At 39.5% G+C, this 21,947-nt stretch overlaps 1 protein-coding gene across 1 annotated transcript in view; it reads left to right on the top strand.

The window, feature by feature from the left end:
• The first annotated feature begins 4,533 nt into the window (after positions 1-4,533).
• The window catches only part of RAB3C (RAB3C, member RAS oncogene family), a 113,084-nt gene continuing 95,670 nt past the window's right edge, over positions 4,534-21,947 (top strand). The window contains exons 1-2 of the mRNA XM_054283539.1: positions 4,534-4,600; positions 12,280-12,507. Of these exons, the coding sequence (XP_054139514.1) occupies positions 4,577-4,600; positions 12,280-12,507 (252 nt within the window). The 5' untranslated portion in view covers positions 4,534-4,576. The remainder of the gene's footprint in view (positions 4,601-12,279; positions 12,508-21,947) is intronic.

The raw sequence follows: 21,947 nt of genomic DNA, 5'->3' as shown, positions 1-21,947 counted from the left end.
ATCAGCAGTGTGCTGTCATGCGGCCTGACGTGTGAGTCTGGTCTGTTGGGATTTTAAGGATTTTCAGAATCTGCCAAAGTCACAAAGCCAAGTATCTATATAGCAGTGAAGAATCTTCATCTGTTGCAATAACAACATGGTTTACCTCATGACAAGATTCTATGTACTTTATCTGTCTTCTGGCCTGACAAGAACTCCCCACAGTTTTTTTTTCAATGGCTGTATATTGGAGATCTGTGCTTGAGACAGATCTTGTCTCAGGGCTAAATCCATTATCAATTTCTAGCTTAATTTCAGAACTGTATTTTGTTAGTTTGTGCTTGGCTTCATGATGAAATAATGTTTAAAACTGGAAATAAATATTCCTGAGGTCTCTAATCACCATTTTCTTGCTCTCTACATTTCCTGTTTCCCTAGTCAAAGGATCTCATACGTTTTTCTTACTTTTGAAGAAATATGTGAAGAAGGCACACCTCAACATTTACATTTTGCAATCATAAGCCAGATTTGAAATCATGACAGACTGAGCGAAAGTGAACGACCTTTATTGCTTTGTGAAATCCTTGTGACTCTTTTTTTTCTGTTCTCTGCATCCAAAGTCCAATCTCAGGATAAGACAAATGGCATGCTGGAACAAAAGAAACACTGTTTTCTAAAAGGTCAGCAGAAAAAAAGAAAGCTATTTGACCTTATGGAAGAGAACATGACAGAAAACATTGTCAGGTGGCACTGATCTTTCATAATAGTTAGATTTATGTACCTAGTAAGAACCTCCATTTTCTTAAATCAAAAATCTAAAGTATTTGTATGTTGATCTAAGAATTAATAGAAAGGAAATATGATCCTTAGTTAACTGTCTTTGCCTTATTATTCTCCATATTAACTCAGATTTCTTCTACTTCTGAATCTCTCTTACTCGCTAATATTACAGCATGGCCTATACTTTGAAAGTTTGGAAAGCACAGAGAATGTTTGCTCCCAATACATGCACTGAACTTAAGTCACATTGTCATGTAAGCTATACCATGTAACCTATACCACATAAGATAACACATCTGTGTTATCTTTACTTATGTAGATCTCTAGTGCAAAACTGAGAAAAAGCTTTGTTAATATTCTCCATAATTCCAGAGTTTATGCATTCAGAACAACTCACTTGGTTACAAACCAGCTGCCTCCTGGTGCCTTTATTATTACATGTTTTCTTACATTTCATATGCAGCTCTGAAAGTCACTGTTATCTTCTATGTGCTGTAGAATAATGTTTTGGGCACAACCCAAACTGTGTTACAAAGATTAAAAAGTGTCCCAAAATCCCACAGTTCTACATCTACATAACTCTTACATGCTATATACAAATATATTCACACCTAGCTATCATTATCTTACATGCAGCATGTTCATTCTGGGTTAGCCTTTGTGATGACTTATGTTGTTTGAATGACTTTTTGCCATAGCCTAAGGAAAACTAATACTTCTCTTACTTTAGTTTCACTCAGCAAATAATACCCAGCTTGTTTTGTGAATCCCATTTGGTATGGGGGAAAAAATAATTTCTGTGATTGTAGAAAAAACAAAGGAAAAGGAGGTGGTATAATCAATACACCTGAAAATCAGAATTGATATTCATGACTATTCCTCTGGTGCTTCTACTACACCTGGTTAAAAGAATGAGGCATTTTATTAAACTGGATCCCCTTATTGATTAACACCTGGTGAGAATACATAATTCATAGAAATTAGGTTTAAAAGAGAGCTTCAAATACACTGTGCTTCAAAAATATTAATATATTGTGGCCCAGTGATTACTAATCAACAGAAACTATTTACCCATGAACCCAGTGCTCTGTGGACAAGAGTATTCAGGAGAATCATCACAGCAGGCCACTGGACTACCATGCTTGAGGTACAGAAGCTTGCTAGTGTATAGCACTATAGTATTTCATTCTGGTTCATTCCTCCCCAATACTGTCTTCAAAAGCCTCTGATGAAGACAGAAAGAAACAGATGAAGTTTCTTCCAGACAAAAAAAGGACAAAAATAGAGAAGTAAAAAACTACCCCAGCATCATGTCTTCAACAAAGACACAATGCAAATTGACAGGGCCAGACTGGATGGAGCTCTGAGCAACCTGGTCTAGTGAGTGGAGTCCCTGCTCAGCACTGAGAAGTTAGATGATCCCTTCCAACACAAACCACTCTGTGATTCTACAAAATCAGTGTTATTTGTGCATTTTTATGCATTTGAAAATTAAAAAAAAAAGAAAAGTATTGTCTATGCATATGTCTGTTTACTTTAACATTTGCACTAGAGGAAAATAAACCCCATGCTTCATAAAAGGACATATGATAATGTAGAAGTAACACAGTAACATGTTCTATTAATAGTTGCCTGTATGGAGATTTTAGGTAAGAGACTGCTTCAAGAGTTCAGTGTTAAGATAAATGCACATATAATTGAAAGCTGTGGAGGATCTTTGTCTTGGGACAAATTTGGGAACCTGGCACCATTTAAGTCTTAAATTTCTAACGTATCTGTAAACTTTAAAGTTTAATATAATAGTAAATCCATAGTATCTATTTTCTCAATTCCATAATCAAAAACTTCTCAGAACACTTGAATCTACTTTTCAAACAACTATTCAGCTAGGATTTAAAGTGACATTTCAGAATGAGGAGTGTTTTATGGAAAACTATATTTTAATATATATTCAGGACTATGTGGTAAATTTATAATACTTTCTAAAACCAAAACTCCATGAAACAAAGCTTTCATAGGAGAAAAAAGCTCTCTGTTTTTCCCTAACTGCAATTGATAACACATATAACGTGCCCTGTTTTTAGAGGGAAATGGGTTGTTACTCATGATTTTTGGTAGGTATTCACTTAAAATCAATAGTAAGACTAAATTGCATGCATTAAGAAAACACAAAAGTGATTCTTAACACCTGTACAGGTGGGTCTAAAATACTGAGCAAATTCAAGATATCTACAATGGCAGAAACAGCAACATTCTGTGTTTCGTGCAGGAAAGAAGGGTGAACTCCAAAAAATGCACATCTTTGAAAAATACATCCTATCTTTGTATCATAGTGGGGTAAGTATAAACAGCTGCAAGTAAAATCAAAAACTTGCAAAGCTAGGAAGAAATTTCTCCTGGTACACACTTTAATCCATATTCATGTCTCTATGACACAATTTGTTTGTCAGCACAGGTCCTGTGGGTGCTTCACTTCATGCAATGTATACCACATGTGTAAAGTGGAAAACCCACAGGGCAAACTGCTGTTCCCATGCTGCCTCAGCCACCACTGCTGCCTTCTCCTGCCCTTTCCTCTGCCTGGAATGCGTCTAGCTCTCAAACCTTGGGCAGACATCTCCAGAGTCACCCCTGGCTCATCTTGACCCTTTCATTAGAGCAGAACTTGCCAAATCTGAAATCTGACTCCAACACCCTTTATACATTTTTCTACCCTGTATAGACCTGTCCATTTGAACCTAAGGTAAATGGACTCTGCGTTAAGAGGATGGGGTTAAGCAAAAGTGCTGATACAGATATTTAAAACATCTTCTTGGATGGTTAAGCACCACCTCATAATGACATCAAAAGCGGCTGCCACCATCCAGAAGCGATGTCCACATGTCCATGGCCCAGCAGCACGACACGGAGCTGCCCGACCCTGTTTGCCAGCCATCGGACAAAGGCCAAGCGAGACAAGAGAAAGCAGGACAGCGGTATGCGATGAGTTACTGTGCACAGCAAGGTCACTGACCAGCAGTCCTCAAGCTGAAGGGTGCTCGGTCCCCCAGCCCCAGTGCTGGAGGTGGGCCACGTGAGAACGGGATCAGCCCGAATGCGGGTGCGGGATGACGGGACGGGAGCGGGATAACGGGGCAGGAGCGGGATAACAGAGCGGGATAACGGGGCGGGAGCGGCCCCGGGCCCCGGAGCCTGCGGGCGCGCCCTCCCCCTGCCCACAGAGGGCGCTGTGCAGCTCCGCGCTCGGGCCCGGGTGAGCCCGCTCCGCTCCATCGAGCGGCTTCCGCAGCCTCCCGAACTGCTCCGCCGGCCGGCGCTGCTCCTCCTGGCTGTGGGCGGTCGGGCCGGGAGGACAGCGCCTCCGCCGAGCCGGCGGTGCCTGCTCGGCCCGCTCGGTCTCCTCTTTCCGCCTCAGCACGGGCACATCGCGCCGCGCCCCCGCCCCACCACAGGGCTCCCGCTCTTCGGCCCCGCCGCCCTCTGCGGCCTCGAGCAGGGATCGCGGAGCTGCGGGCCCGCCGCGCGGCCCGCCGCGCTGCCCGCTCGGCCCCGCCCGCTCGCGGCCTGACGCCGAGCACCCCGGGAGCTGTAGTGCCTTCTCCCAGAGGCGAGGGCGGGGGACTCGGGCAACAGGACTACGGCTCCCGGGAGGTCACGGGAGAGAGGGCGGGGCCGGCCGGGGGCGGAGCGGGGACAGCTCCGGTGCTGATCTCGACGCGGGTTTGCCGCCAGAGCCGGGCGGGCGGCGGCGGCTGTTGGCGTGCGGCAGCGAGCGGCAGCGAGCGGCAGCGGGCGGGCGGCGGGGCCGCGCCCGGCGATGAGGCACGAAGCGCCCATGCAGGTCGGTCTCCGGGCCGGAGCGCAGCGAGGGGTGCGGCGGGCGCGGTGTACCGAGAGCCGGGACGGGGCAGGAGCCCCTCCGCCCGGGCCGCCGGGCCGCCTCTGCTGCTGCGGGCAGAGGGTGAGGGACACCCTCTGCCCGTGTAGGGGGCCCGGGGCGTGTGCGAGGGGTCGTGTCCCCAGCAGGGAGGGCCCGTCACGGGGCAGCGGGTGGGTTTCGAGTCACACTCGGGCACATGGAGTGGTGATTTTCAGATACTGCCCCCGAGGGCCGGGCGCAGCTCTCCTGGGACCGCCTGGCTGTCAGGCTGGGTGGTGAGCTGTACCGAGGGCCCGCCGAGGTGCACGGGAAGTTGGCACGATGCCTCCACCTGTGTAGTCATGGAGCAGTTGTCCACCTGCACCGGGGAGAGGTGGCTCATGGCTAGGGCTGAGGGAGTGGCAAAGAGGGGGCCCTTCTCAGTTTTTATGTATGGAAAGATCATTTCAAAGGTGGCTGAGGGGAGGAAAAAAATAAGAAGTGGGACATAATTTGTAAATTATCTCCTTTCCCAAAGAAAGAAGTGAAAACAATTTTCCTTAGTTTTTCATATCCTGTTGTCACTGGCACTAGGTATGTCTAGACAGGGTACATTTATAGCAGACACGTCCAAACACAATGGAAATGTGCAATTGCAAGCCCTTATAGTGGGCTGCTGCTTACAGATATTTAAGTAGTTATTATAAAATTATGGTAAAGAAGGTCAAACAAAGCTATTAGATACAGGAGTTTGCATGACAATTCAGCTCCTATCACTCATCAGAATTATTAGATATGTCAGTGTGAGTTCATAGTAGAAGCACCGGAGCACAAGAGCCTGCCAAGCCACTAAGTCCGCAGAGAATCTCAAATATACCTTTAAGTTAACTAATCTAGCTGCATCTCGAGTCTGTAGTCCTCCTTCTGCCACTCCCCCCTTTTTGGAAGTTTACTGTGGAAGTTTGTTCACTTGCTAGTTAGATACTTACTAACCTCCAGCTCAGAGGCACTCAGTTTATGCTATTGATAAGATCCACTGTCTGCTCCAATATATATCAGTCTAAATAGCTCTTACAGCATCATGACCAGATTACTGTCCAGAGAAATAAGCTAATGTTTTGTTCACTGGATTTTTGTTTGGTTCCGTTTTGTTTTTATTTCTGCCATAAGATAATACTCCTTTTAACCTGTCTGGGTGTTTTCCCATTTTAACGTGGCTTTCATAAACATACTTGATCAGAATTGTCACTAATGCTGTCTCATCAGTGCCCTGGACAGTAGAATTGGTATTTCACTTAGTCTCTTAGTCTGATGCAGCTTCTTTGGCAAACAAAAAGTTACACAGTCTTTCCTAGTCTCATGACTCTGAGTGCTGTGCTAAATAGGGTAAATGGCAGAAAGCTTTAGCCATCTCATTTTCATTCTTTCATGTTCCCTAGTAAATCTAAATGTATTTCTTCTGGAGCACCTGGGCAGACACAGCTTTTATTTTTTTCTTTTCACAGCAGCACTATTTAGGTGGCCTCCTAATATTCTGTGTTTTACTAACCTTCTTAGGACTGTATCTTGTTTTGCCACTAATGCTACCTAGAGTGGGAATTAGAAATATGCTTCCTAAGATACTCTTTTTATAGACAAAGTAAATTTAGATTAAAGAAAGAGAAATGAGGGATAATTCACGAGCTCACCACAAGAATCCAAGTTGTCAAAACTGTTTTTTACTACCTTACATTCTACTCTCCTGGGCAGCTCCTGGCAGTGTGGCCATATTCATGCTAGTTTTGTTGATGTGAAGCAGGTAGAGTTTTTCTGAAGTATTTTAAACCTAACATCCCAGTTTCTCCTTGGTATTCCCCAACTTCGCCTTTCAGTGTTCTGCTTAAAAAACCCCTTTGCATTTGTAACTACAGGTTTCTAATAGTGCTGGGATACATTTACATATATACATGATTCTGACCCCATAATACCTTCAAGCAGATAGGCTTTTCCTAATGCTGCCAAGTACGTTAGTTTACAAGCTGTGCTCTGCAGATGGCTGGCAATCAGTAAATTCCAAATAAGTGGCCGGTGCATTGTCTACTGAACCTTGCTAATTCTCATTAATTGGTTAAAAAATAAATGATTAAGATTTGTGAGAATTGGCTCTGGTCTGCATCTGTGGATATCAATGTTGAGATCACACTAAAAATACAAGAGAGTAGGCAGCTTGCCCAAGATTTAGAAAAGAAGAAAACAAAAGCCATAGGACACCTCTGGAAGAGTTAAGATTAAAATCCAGTCTCTAGATTAGTCTGATATTTCACCTCAAAAGTAATTAATTTCTTCATGGCTGGGTTATTTGTCACAGTGTTCTTATACATAGGGATTTTGGTAATATTTTAACTACTCTGATGATGTAAGTTGATCTACACTTGAAAGGCAATGATGTGCAGTGAGTTTCACTCACTTGCACATTCTACATATAGTTTGGTAAGTTAGAATAATTGAATTTTTCCATTGTACACCCTTGTTTCAATATCCGTTGATTATGTTTGGCTAATAATATTTTGCAAAAGGCAGAAAGATTGCCTTGCAAAAGGCTGCATATGCAGGAAACTCTGTTTTTACTAAAACATCAACTAAGGTCAGCTGCTGTATGGAAAGAAATGTATATATTTCTACCCTGTATGTAGGAAAGAATCATTTCTCTTTCCACTGCGCCTATGTGTGTATAAAGTCTGGTCAGTCAGTGCTGTTCCACTCTCATCTGACCAAAGTGATCTATTAAAAAGGACCTCAGTTACCCCACTTTCAGTGGCGGGCTTAAGAACACTAGACTGAAAGAGAGTGTTGCACTTTTAAACACCTTAAAGTTCGCTTATCTGTCTCTATCCTCACTGTGCATAGAAGGAAGACATTTTCTCTGGACTTCCTAATGATCTTTTCCTTCAAGACATGACTGTTATTAGAGTTTTTAAAAGGAACCACCTTATTTGCTAAAGGTGTGAAGGAATAAATCTCAATGTTTTCAATGTCAGGCTTTTTTGCCTTTTGCACCATATTTTCCAGGGGCCAATCATCCTATACTAAGCATGAGAGTGGGGTGCATATGTAAGTGCAAACTAAAGTTGTGTGCAGGCCAGGAATGCCACAGCATCCTGCGGTGCTCAAGTAAGAAATCTGTCCAAATTGATTCTGCCAGAGAATGAGGCATGCCAAGGCATAAAGAGTCGCATAGCCAAATGTTTTGTTATAATCATGGAAGTGGCAGGTAAACACAGTTTTTCTGTCATTTGTTCTCAACCCTGCTCTATTTTCACCTCTTCTTTTGAGATCAAGGAAACAGCTAAGCATGAGACTTGGAAAGCACCTGGGTCTGAACAGAAAACTTCTTAATGATTGGACTTGCCTATGCCATTAAATAATCCATGTTTAAGGAGTTTAGAGATGTGCTGTAAGCAGGAAAGCATACAAAGCTATCCTTTATTTGTCCTTGCACCATATTCAAACTGGCAACATAACTCCTCCTTTGATAAGGAGCAAGCATGTGAGATCTCCTGTCTATCAGTTTTCTGTTCATTGTCTTGAGCTTAGACTTCTCAGTTGACTCTCAAGTCTGTCCTAAGTCCTGTAGGAAATGGTTTGACTGCTTTTGGTGCTAATCAAAATAATTTGCATTTTCTCTTCAATTTTACCAAATAAGGGCAAAATTGTACTGAAGAGAAAACTCAAGCGTGTTTTGTTGAAAGTGATGCTTGTTAAATATATCCATTTAACCTTTGGGAAAAGAACTTGATCAACATAAAGGTATGCATTTTACTGTTTTCTACTGCATTATTCTGTTTTCTATTGAAGAGAGAATATCGTAACATTAAGGTTTATTTGGTTCTCATCCATGTGTAATGTTTAATTACAGGTGGGAACACAGCATTCCTAGTGATTGCTTCCAACATAACTTCCAAAGGTGGAACATAGCATTGTCACATTCTTCTTCATGTTTTACATATACTTCCAATAGTAGGGGAAAGTACTGTCAGGAGTGAACTATCATGTTCTTACCTTGGGAAGTGGATTACTGTGCATTGCATACTTAATTTTTAAGTCAGCAGCTTGCATTTAAGAAAGAGAAGCGCTACAGGCTTATTCAAAAAGTTCAAGAGGACCAAGCATCTTACAGTCAGCGGAAATACAGATGTATTTCTTTAGGATATCATTTGGATTGTGAGCATAATGTGGATTGTACTTGGAAGAATTTGTCTTGTTTGCTTACTACAGAATGAGTGAGTTTGGGAAGTAATGGCAAAGTTTTAGCAACTGCACAGAGTTTGATGTTTCTTTACACTAGTGCAGGCTCATTGGGTTTTGGACAGGGAGACTGGTTCACTAGCTGAAGTTAGTCTCTCCAAACAATTTCAATTATTACCTCACTAATCCTCTTGGAGAAATTATTCCTTTCCTATGCCTTCCCTATGCCTTTTGTGTCCTGTAATAAGTGGACATACCCCTGCCCCTGAAATAAAAATAGCTTCAATTTTATGTTCAACATGCCTGTAATTCTGCCTGTGATACCGCAAGTAACGACTCTGCAAGTTTAAGGCACAGTGAAAGTGTTGAGTTTTAAATTTTTTTTTCAGAAATGTTAAGGAAACTGCTGAATGAGTAATGCAGATAACCACACTAATTTAGAGGGGCATTGAAATTCCTGTGGGTGAAATCTGTATTTAAAACTATCCACAGGAAATACATTATTACTCAGGAAGGCTGCACAATGTACATGGTTTAGCAAGACTATTATTAGAATCCAGGTCTCCTGATTTCCTTGCTCACTGAATCATACTGTTTCTGAAGTGTTAGGCATTAAAGTACGTGGGGATGAGTTGGAAGCTTCATAGGATTCAGGGCAGCAAATGGATGAAAGCTTTAACCTCTTTTTGTAAATCTTAAGCTGGTTGAAGAAGCTATGTGAAAGGCTTCCTATGAGATGTGGAAAGATGTGATAGGCTTCCTAGGAGGTTCAGGAAAGGATATGATATTTCTCCTTGCTACAAGGGGTAACTACTGCTTTCAGCTGCAGCACAAGAGAGGGGAGCCATAAGGGCAGTGGAACAGCCTGCTGTAGTGGTCACACATCTGGAATCCACAGCCACTGCAGTCTTTGGTTTGATAGTCCTCATTGACTTGTTGTTGCAAACTCTATGTAACATCAGCATGCCCTATGCTATGCTGCTTTACAGCAACTTGTGAGTAGATGCATTTAATCAATATTTGATTTCCTTTTTCTTGTGTTCTAAGCAAAGAATCCCCAAATAGTTACACAAAGGTGAAAGATTAGTAAAGTGTGTGCTTGACAGTATTCAGGTTTTAATTCTAAATATTCATTGCATAGCTGTGGAAGAAGTGAATAAATTTTAAGGCCAATGCAAACACTCAGGTTGAAACGTGTAGATACCCAATACTACATTTAATGAAGAAGGTAATGCTGAAATAGAATTCTGAAATAAAATACTCCCTACTCCATGATTTATGAAATACAGATCTGAAACCGAATTTTCTATTAAAAACTTTGATAGAAAATTCATTGCTACTTCCAATGTCTTCTTCAGAGATTTTGGTCTTCACTCCTGTGTGCCGCTTCAGTAGCCCAAAGAAGGTGGCATCATGTTTTTGATGCTTTGAGGTAGCAGAATTATCTAAAACATTATACAGTAACTAAAATTTTGCTGAGAACGTGGGTTAGTGCACAGCTGTCGTCCTGGTTCCAGTTGTCCTTTCTGATTGCCCAAATGCATTCTGAGATGCCTAAATTAGAAAGCTTTTACATGAGCTGCTTTTCTGTAAGCCTTTATGTTAGGTTATGCTGTCTGTCGTTCTGTCTAAGATCAGCATGCAAAAGTGTTGTTCTTAGAACAATCATAATCAAAGAACTTCCACAGACACTCAAAATACTTGATAATTTTTCTTGAAAACTTGGCTGAAACACTCTAAGTTCTTTATTTTTGCCATTTCTTTTTGAGCAACCTAGGTAGAACTTGGGTCACGTTTTCACTCTAATCTCTGCAATTTTCATGAAAGCCTAAGGTATACTTTTCATAAATAGAATCCATGATCTTTGAAGTCCCTAGAGTAAAATAGGTTGCTCTTTAACAGTATTCAGTAATCTGCTTACTCAGATGTTTTATATGTGCTTATTCAGGTGTTTTATATGGATTAAAAACTGGAGATGGGCCACTGCAAACCTCAACAAGGCCAAATACAAAATCTTACACCGGCTTCATGGCAATCCCAGGCACACCCACAGGCTGGGCAGAGAAGTGATTGAGAGCAGCCCCATGAGGAAGGACTTGGGGGTGGTGGCTGATGAAAAACTCACCATGAGCCAGCAGTGAGTGCTCCCAGCCCAGAAAGCCACGGGAATCCTGGGCTGCATCCAAAGCAGCATTGGCCAGCAGATGAGAGAGGAGTTGTACCCCTCTGCTCTGCTCTGCTGAGACCCCACCTGCAGCACTGCATCCAGCTCTGGGGTTCCCAGCACGATGACAAGGAGTTGTTAGAACAAGTCCAGAGGAGGGCCAGGAGGTTGGTGAGGGCTGGAGCAGCCCTGCTATGAGGATGGGCTGAGCGAGCTGGGGCTGTTCAGCCTGGGCAAGAGAGGATTGTGTGGGGACCTCAGAGACACCTTCCAGTACCTGAAAGGGCCTACAGGGAAGCTGGAGAGGGATTCTCTGACAGGAACTGGAGTGACAGGGCAAGGAGGAATGGGTACACTCTGAAAGAGGGGAAGTTTAGATTAGATACTAGGAAAAAATTATTTGCTGTGAGAGTAGTGAGACACTGGCACAGGTTGCCCAGAGAGGTGGTGGATGCTCCAGTCTGGTTCAAAGCCAAATTAGACAAGGCCTAGAACAACCTTGTCTGGTGGGAGGTGTTCCTGGCAGCAGGATTGGGACTAGATGATCTTTAACATCCCTTCCAAACCTTTATACTCTATTAATCTAACTGCCACTTATGATGATGTTGCATTAATATTGCAAATTCAAAAAACTACAGAATATACTAGTACTGGAAAAATATCAAGGCTTTATTTCAGAGGTGTATATACTCACTATTGAATGGTATGGTAACTAAAAGCTGGTGAAGGAGGAAAAATACTTTGAATAAATTTTTAGGGATGGCAAAAGATAGCAACATACTTACAGTAAAATAAATGGTTCAAGAATTTTATTAGATGTAAAAAATGCTAAGCTTCTGTTTGAAAATATACCTACTGTGTCAAAAGGAAGCATTGATCTCTTATTTCTCTCTTACACAAATGAAGTGTGATTGTATTTTCACCATCAGTTCATCACATTTTCTGAAAACAAGTATTTTTAGTGATATACCAAGAATTGTCCCAGACTTTTAGAATTCATATTATTTTTGTTTTGGTACCTGTCACCAGTCATTTTTACATCCACTACTGCTAGCAGAACTACTACTAGTTACAAGAATCACAAAAAATAATTAGATCTCTGTGCATTTCTTGAAGTTCACATGGAAGCATACACATGACAAGTCTTTCAAGAAGATATTCTTCTTGAGCTTCATTGATACCTGGTACAAAAAAACTCCAATAAAATTGAAATGTTTCCATTTTTTATTATAAAAGAGACAATAAGATATTTCTTTTTTATTTTGAATTGCAGATGGCATCCGTTCAAGATTCCAGATATGGCCAGAAAGATACATCTGACCAGAACTTTGACTACATGTTCAAACTGCTCATTATCGGCAACAGCAGTGTTGGAAAAACCTCCTTTTTGTTCCGATACGCTGATGATTCCTTTACATCTGCATTTGTAAGCACGGTTGGGATCGATTTCAAAGTAAAAACCGTTTTCAAAAATGAAAAAAGAATTAAGCTACAGATTTGGGTAAGCTAAAAAATAATTCTGTGAATTAAGCAAACTGTTGTAGTTTTGATAGCATTTACACAACTGCAAGTTTGCAGTGAGTATCATAACTCATATATTTAGAGAGTGAGAGCAGAGGAATGAAATAGTAGTTAATTATTTCTTGCATAGTTTTTCTGTCTTGAATATTAGAGTGCAAACAGTATTTTTAAGGTATTGAAGTACAATTCTATATCATTAATTAAATTCATTTTGGAAATAATACAGGTTGACACATATTAATACCTGTGTAGTGAGCTGTAAACGTCTGTGCAATATGTAGACTATTTAAACTGATACATGTTATATTGAAGTACCTCGAAACACCAATTTTGAGATCTAGTGTCTTCCCATAAAAAATCATGAATGCATGTGTGAGCTGTAATAGTGGATGCATAACAGAAGGCATCATTTTTTGCACTGTCATCCTGATCACCTGAAACATCTTTCATCTTCTGTTGAGGAAGGAAACTTGTGCAAAGAGATAGTGTTGCCCAGGCATAAAAACCCTGTCATTCCTTGCCTATGCCTTAGAGACAGTAGAAAGATACTCAGTGGAGAAAAATGAGATGAGAGGGAATAGGTTTCCTTTTCCACCAGTTCTCATCAAAAATAAATGATAGCAAAAACTTATTCCATAGAATAATAAAATATACTGAGTTGGGAGGTACCCCACTCCTGCGCCTGCACAGAACCAACACAACAATCACTCCATGTGCCTGATACTTCTGTCAAAAACTTCTTGAATTCTGGCAGATTTGGTGCTGTGACCACTTCCCTGGAGAGCCTGTTCCAACACCCAAGCACCCTCTGGAAAAGGTGAAAAACCTTTTCCTAATATTCAACCTAAAGCTCCCCTGATACAGCTTCATGCCATTCCCTTGGGCTCTGTCACAGGTCACAGAGAGAAGAGGTCTGTGCTTGCCCCTCCTCTTCCTCTCACAAGGAGGTTGTAATGCAGTGAGGTTTCCCCTCTGTCTCCTCCAGGCTGAGCAGACCAGGTGACCTCAGCTGTTCCTCATATGGCTTCCCCTCAAGGCCCTTCACCATTTCTTCTTTGTATGCTTTCTAATACCTTTCTGTCCTTTTTGTATTATGATGGCCAAAACTACACACAGGACTTGAGGTGAAGCTGGCCAGTGCATATGCCTTGGAGTGGCTACCTGGAAGAGAGGCTAGACCAGATTAAGAGTAAAAGCAAGTATTTATTGAAGGCCTTCAAAGGGTGTACCTTGGGCGGTCAGACGCCTCCAAGAGGCTACACCCAAGATGGACACCAGTCAGGATCTGTTTTTCAGACAGATATGTTGGTCCATTTACATATCAGGGGTTAATCCTCCAATTACAGCTTCAGGTAATGAAGTCATACACCCCCAATTTGCTCCTGCCCCCAACTCACTTTTGTTTGTACTTTCAGGGCCTGAGACAGTAAGGTGTCCTTCAGCTTCAGGCCTAGGGGAATTGTTTTCTCTGAGCAAAATCTGAAGACAGTAGCTAATACTCTATATAAAGTTTTAGAGTTATACTTTATTAGCTCTTTATATAGAGCTAATACTCTATATAAAGTTATAGAGTTATTTAGAGTTATAATATATATATATATTAAAGCACTACAGAGTTTGAAAAATTTATAAGCTAAAATCCTAAGGTGTCATTCCACTGAAAGCCCCAATTTCTCTAGGCCAGAGGAATGCAGAGCAAAGTAGGAGAATCTCTTCCCTTTCCCAGCTGTGCCTGGTGCACCTCAAGACATGGCTGGATTTAGGACAGATTCACTGATACACCCCCTCATTCGTGGGTGATAGGTTGATACTAAAAGGAGAGGGAGAAATAGCAAAACGTTTAGTAATGTGGAGCTAGAGCTGCAGATCTTCCTGATGTTCTTGAGGACTTAGAGCAATGTTTCCTTTGTGAAATGTTTGTAAGAGCATTAAACCCCAGATTTTCCTTTTAATTTTTTTTAATGAATACAAATAATTTTAAATTAATTTAACAATAGGCAGCCATTTAGTCTCAGAAAATCTTCATTCAAATCTGACCAGTTCATCTAACATGATTTAAACAGCAGATAAATTGGATATTTTCTTAATATAGTACAATGGAGAATTTCCCAGGGTTCTCTAGGCTCTATCTCATTAGGTATCAGCCCTTGGTATCTCAAATAATTTATTGTTCTGTCCCCTCTAGGAACTAGAACATAGACTTTTAGACTCACAATGATTTTACGCTTAGGTTATCACTATTGTCATTATTACAACAGTGGTGTGTATATATATAAAACACTTCAAACACTTCAAAAAAAAAACCATGCTGATTTCATTTTAGTTGTTTAATGTTGGAGATTGCAATGACAGAACCTTATTATTTTTTTATAATGGTGCAATAAAATTGTGTTCATATTACAGTTTTTACACTGTTCTTCTTTTAATTAACAAGTAACCATTAAGGTAGGTTTTATTGCTCATGTCTTTCCCAGCAAAAGCAGCCATGTTAGTTTACAAGGTTGTCATGTGATTAGTTTGACACCAGTATATTTTTTGCCTCTCCATGTCACAAATATGTGCTTAGCTCAAAGCTGTCCGGTGATCTAGATGTGTTATGGTCTATCCCTGGCATAGATGGGATGTAGCAGCTGTATTCTTCCCAGTTGTAGCAAAATGTATTTTCTTGTTCTTTGCATGGCATTAAAATCAGAATCCAAAGAGGCTATGGCAGTTCTCGCCTGAAAAAACCAAAATGATTGAAACAAACCCCAGAGCTCTGTGTTCCTTAAGGAAGAGGAAACAGAGGATCAGAGCCTAGGAGAGACCTTCCTGTTTGAAGGGTCATGTGCCAGGATGTGGGGTTAGAGACAAGACTTCAGATCACACTTTCATAGGAAAGGGTTTTAATCCAAGCCAGTACTGCATCTTTATTTGTATTGGTTGTATTTTATAGTGTTCCACTAGATTTCTAAAGCCAGTTCTTAAAAGGCCTTGTCATTGCCAAATTAACTCAAATTTCTCTGTGCTTTTTAGATGGAGTGTTCTGTGTTGGAGCACTGTGTTGCAGTTAAACTTGCAGTAAATTCTTTGATTGTTGGACCTCTGACACCCTCAATAAAATTAGTAAGGGATGCACAAAATCTGAAATAGAGCACTATTATCCTGTCTCCTAAGTTATATCCAGAGCAGAATTATTCTAAATAGGCATTGTCTATATTTGTAGCTTGTGTCTATATTATATTATACTTTTTTTTAATTGGTTATGCAAATAATATTCTAAAATGAATAGTGCTCTTGCAGAATATCCATTTCCATTTAATTAATTTATTTTTTAATGAAAGACAATTTATATTATATAGAATATAAAATCAAATTAATCATAGCAAGTGGGATTTGATGTTAAATCTGAGTAGAAGTATGAGGTTATAATACTTACATGAAGTTATAGCACTTCCTTCAAAATCAGTGACAAACTATTTGGTGGCATCATATGATAGCTGATGTTCAGCATGTGTGAAATAAAATATTATTGAAAACCTCACAGTTTTGTAAACTCAGAAGACTGCAGATGCAACTTTAAAATGTGTTTTGAATGACAAAATTAGAACTGAATTACTTTGCCATGCACTTAAGTGAAGAAATACAGGGAATGATGCTGCTCTGCTATTCTTGCTTGACAGTAAAATGCAGAAATATGTAAATAGTAATACTTTAAGTCACTGAAATTCCCTATGTAGACACACAATCAATCCAATCCAATTTTTCCTGTTACAATTTTGTACATATTCTTCTAGGTTAACGTTCCTGTTTAATGGCGCTTTCAACAAGATACTTTGTGTTCAACTTGAAGCTTGTTGGAGTTTGCAGATTCCATCAGAATGAGGTTCTCATGTGTTTGCCAGTGAAGGTTACAAGTTTGTTTAAAGTCAGCTTGGGCACTCAAGGAAGCAGAAATTATTATCACAGTATATTATCATGGATGAATTAGGAAGGGTTATGGGAATGAGGTAGGTGGTGTTTACACACTGGGATGCCCTGCAAGTCTTTCCTTTATTTGAGGTTTTTTCTTGCTTGGAGGCAATAGTGTCTTATTCTTGAACTGTCTTCTTTCATTTTTCAAGTCAGGGAGAAGGGCTTCATTTAGTCTTTGCTGTAATATCATTTTCAAATGGTCAGAAAGAGCCTGCTGGGAGAACTGTAACATTTGCTTCTTTTTCTTCTGAGCCAAACGTCTTCCTTCCACAGTATTTACTGCTGGAATCGAAAAAAGTTCAGAGTTCAAGTGCTGTATTGATTAGTGGTAGCACATTACCTTGTCATAGGACCACCATCTGGCCCTGAAATTTTGTTTCACAGCACGTTATAAGTGTGACAATTTCCTATGGACATTAGGAAGACAGAACATTAACATGTCTCTTTTAGAGGAAAGGAATCAAAAAAAAATGTGCTTTACCTCAATAGGTATTGATTTCTCCATTGAAACTATACAAAAATTTGTAAAGAAAAGTTGTCTGTATGCAGCACATACAAACACAGGGTAAAAGTCCATTAAAGGGCTTTAGGATGTTTTACAGTGTCAAATAATAAAAAGTAATATATTTTTCTTCCATTTGTTTTGAATTAGTAATATTAAAGGAAAGAGCTGAAAGTAGAAGCTATAAGATTTTCTCACTTTCAAACTTACATTGAATTTTAAAAAATGATTTCTGAATATTAATTCAGACAAAAATACATTATAACTAAAACTATTAAAAGCTCAAATGTGTCTAAATCAGAAAATAAAAATAAGAACCTTTTAAATCTATCTGTAGCTTTAGTGTTGTAAAGCCTTGCATTACTTTTGTGAACTGTCAATGATGTAATACGAATAACAGCCTGCAATAGTTTATGGACAAATTAGAGGCTTATTCTAAACAGTAGAATTTTTTAGCTAACATGTCAAAATAAACCATAGAATAGGGAGGAAAAAATAAGGAAAAATAAAGTCCAGATACTGGCTCTTAGAAGAAAGCATAAAATTTGCCAAGACAGGTCAATATGGTTAGCTGACAGTTTCTCCATACCTTGTCTTTTGCTCATTTTTAAAATTTACATGATCAGATGCCTCAGTGATTTCAAACTGATTTCAGTCCAAATTTTGGCTGAGGAGTAAAGTACCAAGTTTTCCCTCTGTGATTTGTTTATTGCACAAAAGAGTTATAACTGCATTCATACAATGATATCTGATTGTAGCACTTTGGTGCAAAGATCAAATAAGAGCACTGCACTGCCTTTTGCTGCTTAGGTGGCTTTTTTCTGGGACTAGCTGTAGACTTCAAGGACTGGGTGCAATAATCATACAGAAAGATATCCTCCTAGAGAAGACAGGATAAGCACTGCTTGTGTCAGCATTTCCTTCTCAGAAGTGTCTGTGACAGTTTCATTTGATACCCAAAATGTTGCTTCCTTCACATCAACAGCTTCTATAAATCATCATGGGGCTTAGGGACTAAGTGAGGATCAAGTTGTGTGAGCTGACTGAGAAAATTCAATGTCATCATTCAGTAACTAAAATTATTAGAACTATTAAAAAAATCTATAAATATTAGGCACCTGATTTTTTTCTCTACAAACTTCCTAACAGTCCTTTAGCAGTACATAGAATTCAGATTAAAGAAAAAAAAAGAGTGTAGAGTGTATGTGTGTGTGTGTGTGTGTGTGTGTGTGTGTGTGTATGTGTGTGTGGTAGAAGGGTGTGTAGAGTACCAATATGCATAAATATTGTCTTGATACTGAAGTCTTTGTGGGATATTCTCCAGTAACTTAAAAGTGTGGAGGCAGTGCTATATTGCAGAAATACCCTGAAACACTGACTGGGGCTATAAGAATCAGTTCAAGAGTCACTAAATACACTGGTTCAATAGAAAGATATAAATATCTGAAGCAATATAAATATATGAAGCAATAAAAGTGGAGGTAGGAGCAGCATGTGGAGAAAGAGGATAGCAAATGTTGCAACTATTTCATCACAGGATTTTCAGTCACATCTGTCTCATCTGAGTGTTTTTAATTCATATGATAACCAGTGCAAACTGTATTTCTTTATTCCTTTCTCAGCTGCTGGTGTCAATGTGTAGCTCCTACTTTGAATACACAATCTTTTTAGATAATGATAGTAAATCTATTATTGAAATTGAAACTTCCTCATCTCAGCATGAAAATCAAATGTGTATACTGTAATACATCAGACAAAGTGATTTGATGAGAGTAATGTAGAATCATAGAATGTGCTGAGTTGGAAAGAACCCATCAAGATTGTCGAGTCCAACTCCTGGCCCTGCTCAGGACACCTCAAGAGCTACATCACATGCTTGAGAGCACTATCCAAGTGGTGGTGTGACCACTTCCTTGGGGACACCATTACAGTGCTGGAATTTGAGATTTCTATGGATTCAGCTGCATTAGTAAATGAAACATTCTAAGACTGACCTTAGGCACTGGTATTCAGCTGGTATGGAATAATTTTTGTCCGTATGTATAAATTCTTTCAGTCTCTGAAAAAGAATGAACACATCCTGATCTTGTATGGGAAAGGTCTCTGTCCTGTGCTAAGTCCTGGACTCTGCCCAGGAGCTGCTAGTGCTTGTGAACTGGGTCAAAGCAGTTTGACTAAACATGATGGCAATTTCACAGCATAGACAAATTTAGCTTTGAAGTGCTTCTTGTTACAACTTAATTTGCTGTTACAGACATGGCCTGAAAGAGCAGCACCTCCAGGCAGACACAAGTAGGGCTGACCTGTCCGCTGTGATAAGCAGTGCAATATGTTCACAAAAGTTGGTCTGTTAGAAGGTCCTGAAGGAACCATCCCCAAGAAAAGATGGTTAATTGGTAATGTAGTTTTGACAGACAGAATGCTGTAGTCTTTCTGGACTTTTCCTGTTAGCTGAAACAAGGGGAAATTCTGGGAAGCTTTTGTTTAATTTAGAAGATTCTCTTCAACAGGGAAATGTTATCCAGTTGTAGTTGGATATGGTTTGCCTGAATTATTTAATTTCTCCTATTTTGCTTATTTCTACACAATATGAATCACTGAAGAGCCTGAAAGTTTTGGGGTAGGATCCTATTTTCATGCTACAGTATTATTTCATATGGTGCTTCTTACAAATTCATTGAGAGTACTTCCACTTATTTGCAAGTCATATTCGGTAGACTTTATTTTTCAGAAATACTTGTGAAATTTATTAATGACTATTTTTGCTTAATTGTTTTACCTTTATTTTCCATAGCATCTGGAGTTGTCAACAACAGATATTGAAAATTTGTACAGTCAAAGGAAAGCCTATTATAGTACAGACAGAACTATTGTATTCAGATCTATCTGACAACCACCAGGAGTTTTTAATCTATGTATAGCTTTAAAGAAGTCTTAGTTAATTTCAGAAGTTGTATATTTCCTGAAAGTAGTGATTATTAGTCCTCTCTTTACCTTTCCCTGTTTATTCTGTGTTCTGTTTCCTGTACTTGTTTTTCTGTTTATATTAAAACTGCACCCATGGGTCCAATTCAGTTACAATTTTCCATCATCTTAGGTAGGTAGCCTAAAAAGAAATTGTTGGAAGAATTCACTTTCAGCCATTCAAGTGGCAATGAACAGTAGGAAGGGGAGATACTGCTTACCTAAAAGAAGACAAGACAGTTTGTCTTTTCTCCAAACTTTAGTACATACTGGTAATTTAAATAATCTATAAATATATGAAGCAATTTATATTTTATATAATGTATAAAATATAAATAACTACTATGGATTAAATGTTAAAGGCAGCAGAGCAGAGGGAAATACAAGCAGAGACTGGAAAGATAATATGTGTGCTGCTATTGGAAGTTTGACTGCAATAGCTCATACTATGGGGCAGGATGTGAGAGAAAGCACTAAGAATCTGAGTGAAAATGGGACCAAGAGTTTATGAATAGAGGGCACCATAAACAGTGTGAAAAATGAGTTGCTACATGTGAGAGTTGGTATTATTTCTTTGCACACAACAAAACACTACAAAATCACACTGTAAAAGTGCTAAAAGATTTGGTACTGCAGTCCTTTACTGGAAAACCCAGAACTATAGTCACTATAATTTTTTTGCAACAAATGCTGCCTTGGGAAATATTCAATGTGTAAAAATATAGATGCATCCTTTATAAACAGTACATATCTTGTAAAACAAACTGCATTTCTTGTATGGAACCAGGGTTCAATCTTCAGTACCAAAGACCTTGGTAATGTGAAAGGTACATTCCATTCAGACTTCAGTCCAAAGAACACATGTTGTACACTTTATGGGACAGGCCATGTTGGCCAGTGATTGTACTTTTAAAAATTCATATGCAATTTATTTAAAATGCAGCACTGGCTGTTCAAATATTTATGAGATATTACAGTTTTATTGCTGTTAAAAAGTGCCTGTCTTGAAGGTTTTAAACACTGTCTCTAAACCCAACTCAAAAAAAAGAATGGTGAGCATAAGTTCAGCACCCTATCTAGGTAGTCCTTTGTCTTTGCAGCATGTTTGCTCTAAAATGCACACCAAAGTGGTTGCGAATTCCTGGCCTCAAATAGTCTGGAGAGGAAATGTGAGTCAGTTCTGCAATGTCAGTTCTGCAACTGCAACCAGCATTAAGTTCCACTATTTTTCTCAATATTCCAACAGTTTTTTTGAAAGCCTTATGTAGAGTCTTGGGTTAAGGATTTCACTCTTTTAGGAAGTCCTGTGCTTTACAGAACCCTCCGATACTTCACATTGCTGGACTTAAAATAGTCTTTGATGAAGAATCCTGTTATTAGAAAAATGATACATCTGTATTCAAAGGCCTATATTAATTGGAAAGAAAAGGTGTCTTTAGCATAATTGAGATTCCAAATAAGGCTTATCTCACTGTTTAACTTCAAGCCTATGTGGGAATTCTTTAAGAGAAACTTAGCTAGTGTAAGATCCTTTCCAGAACACTTCTAGTGTTCTGGAAAATGTATCTTAGGCAGTTTTCTTCATTGGACTCCAGGGAAATGCATCCTGCCATGTTCTAGGCCAGCAAATCATCAAACTGCCACACTTCAAGGTATTGCAACTCCTGACCTGTGACCAGATTGCCTTCTGGTACAACCTTTTTATAGCTGCCTTTGCCTGCCATGTAATGATCTGCAAGTCACCAGCTTGTGGCTGTCAGAAGGCATATAGCAGTGGAAGAACTGTCATGAACCAGCACTTGCACACATGCAAATGTCATATAAATTTTATCTGGGCCCCATAAAAGCTGGAGATGAGAAAAGGAAAAAGAAGATGGAAGAGTATTTAATAGCTGTGTATCTGAACATCAAGATTTTTGTTTTGTCTTGTTTTTTTCAACAGAGGAGTCAGGGTGGGAAAGAAATAATAAAGGGAATGATTTTGCTATGGGATCTGGATC

This window comes from Melozone crissalis, unplaced genomic scaffold (genome assembly GCF_028551555.1).
Source record: "Melozone crissalis strain CALT ecotype California unplaced genomic scaffold, PUWL_Pcris_2 ptg000005l_1, whole genome shotgun sequence".
NCBI classification, from domain to species: Eukaryota; Metazoa; Chordata; class Aves; order Passeriformes; family Passerellidae; genus Melozone; species Melozone crissalis.
This window is presented reverse-complemented; position numbering and strand designations above follow the sequence as displayed.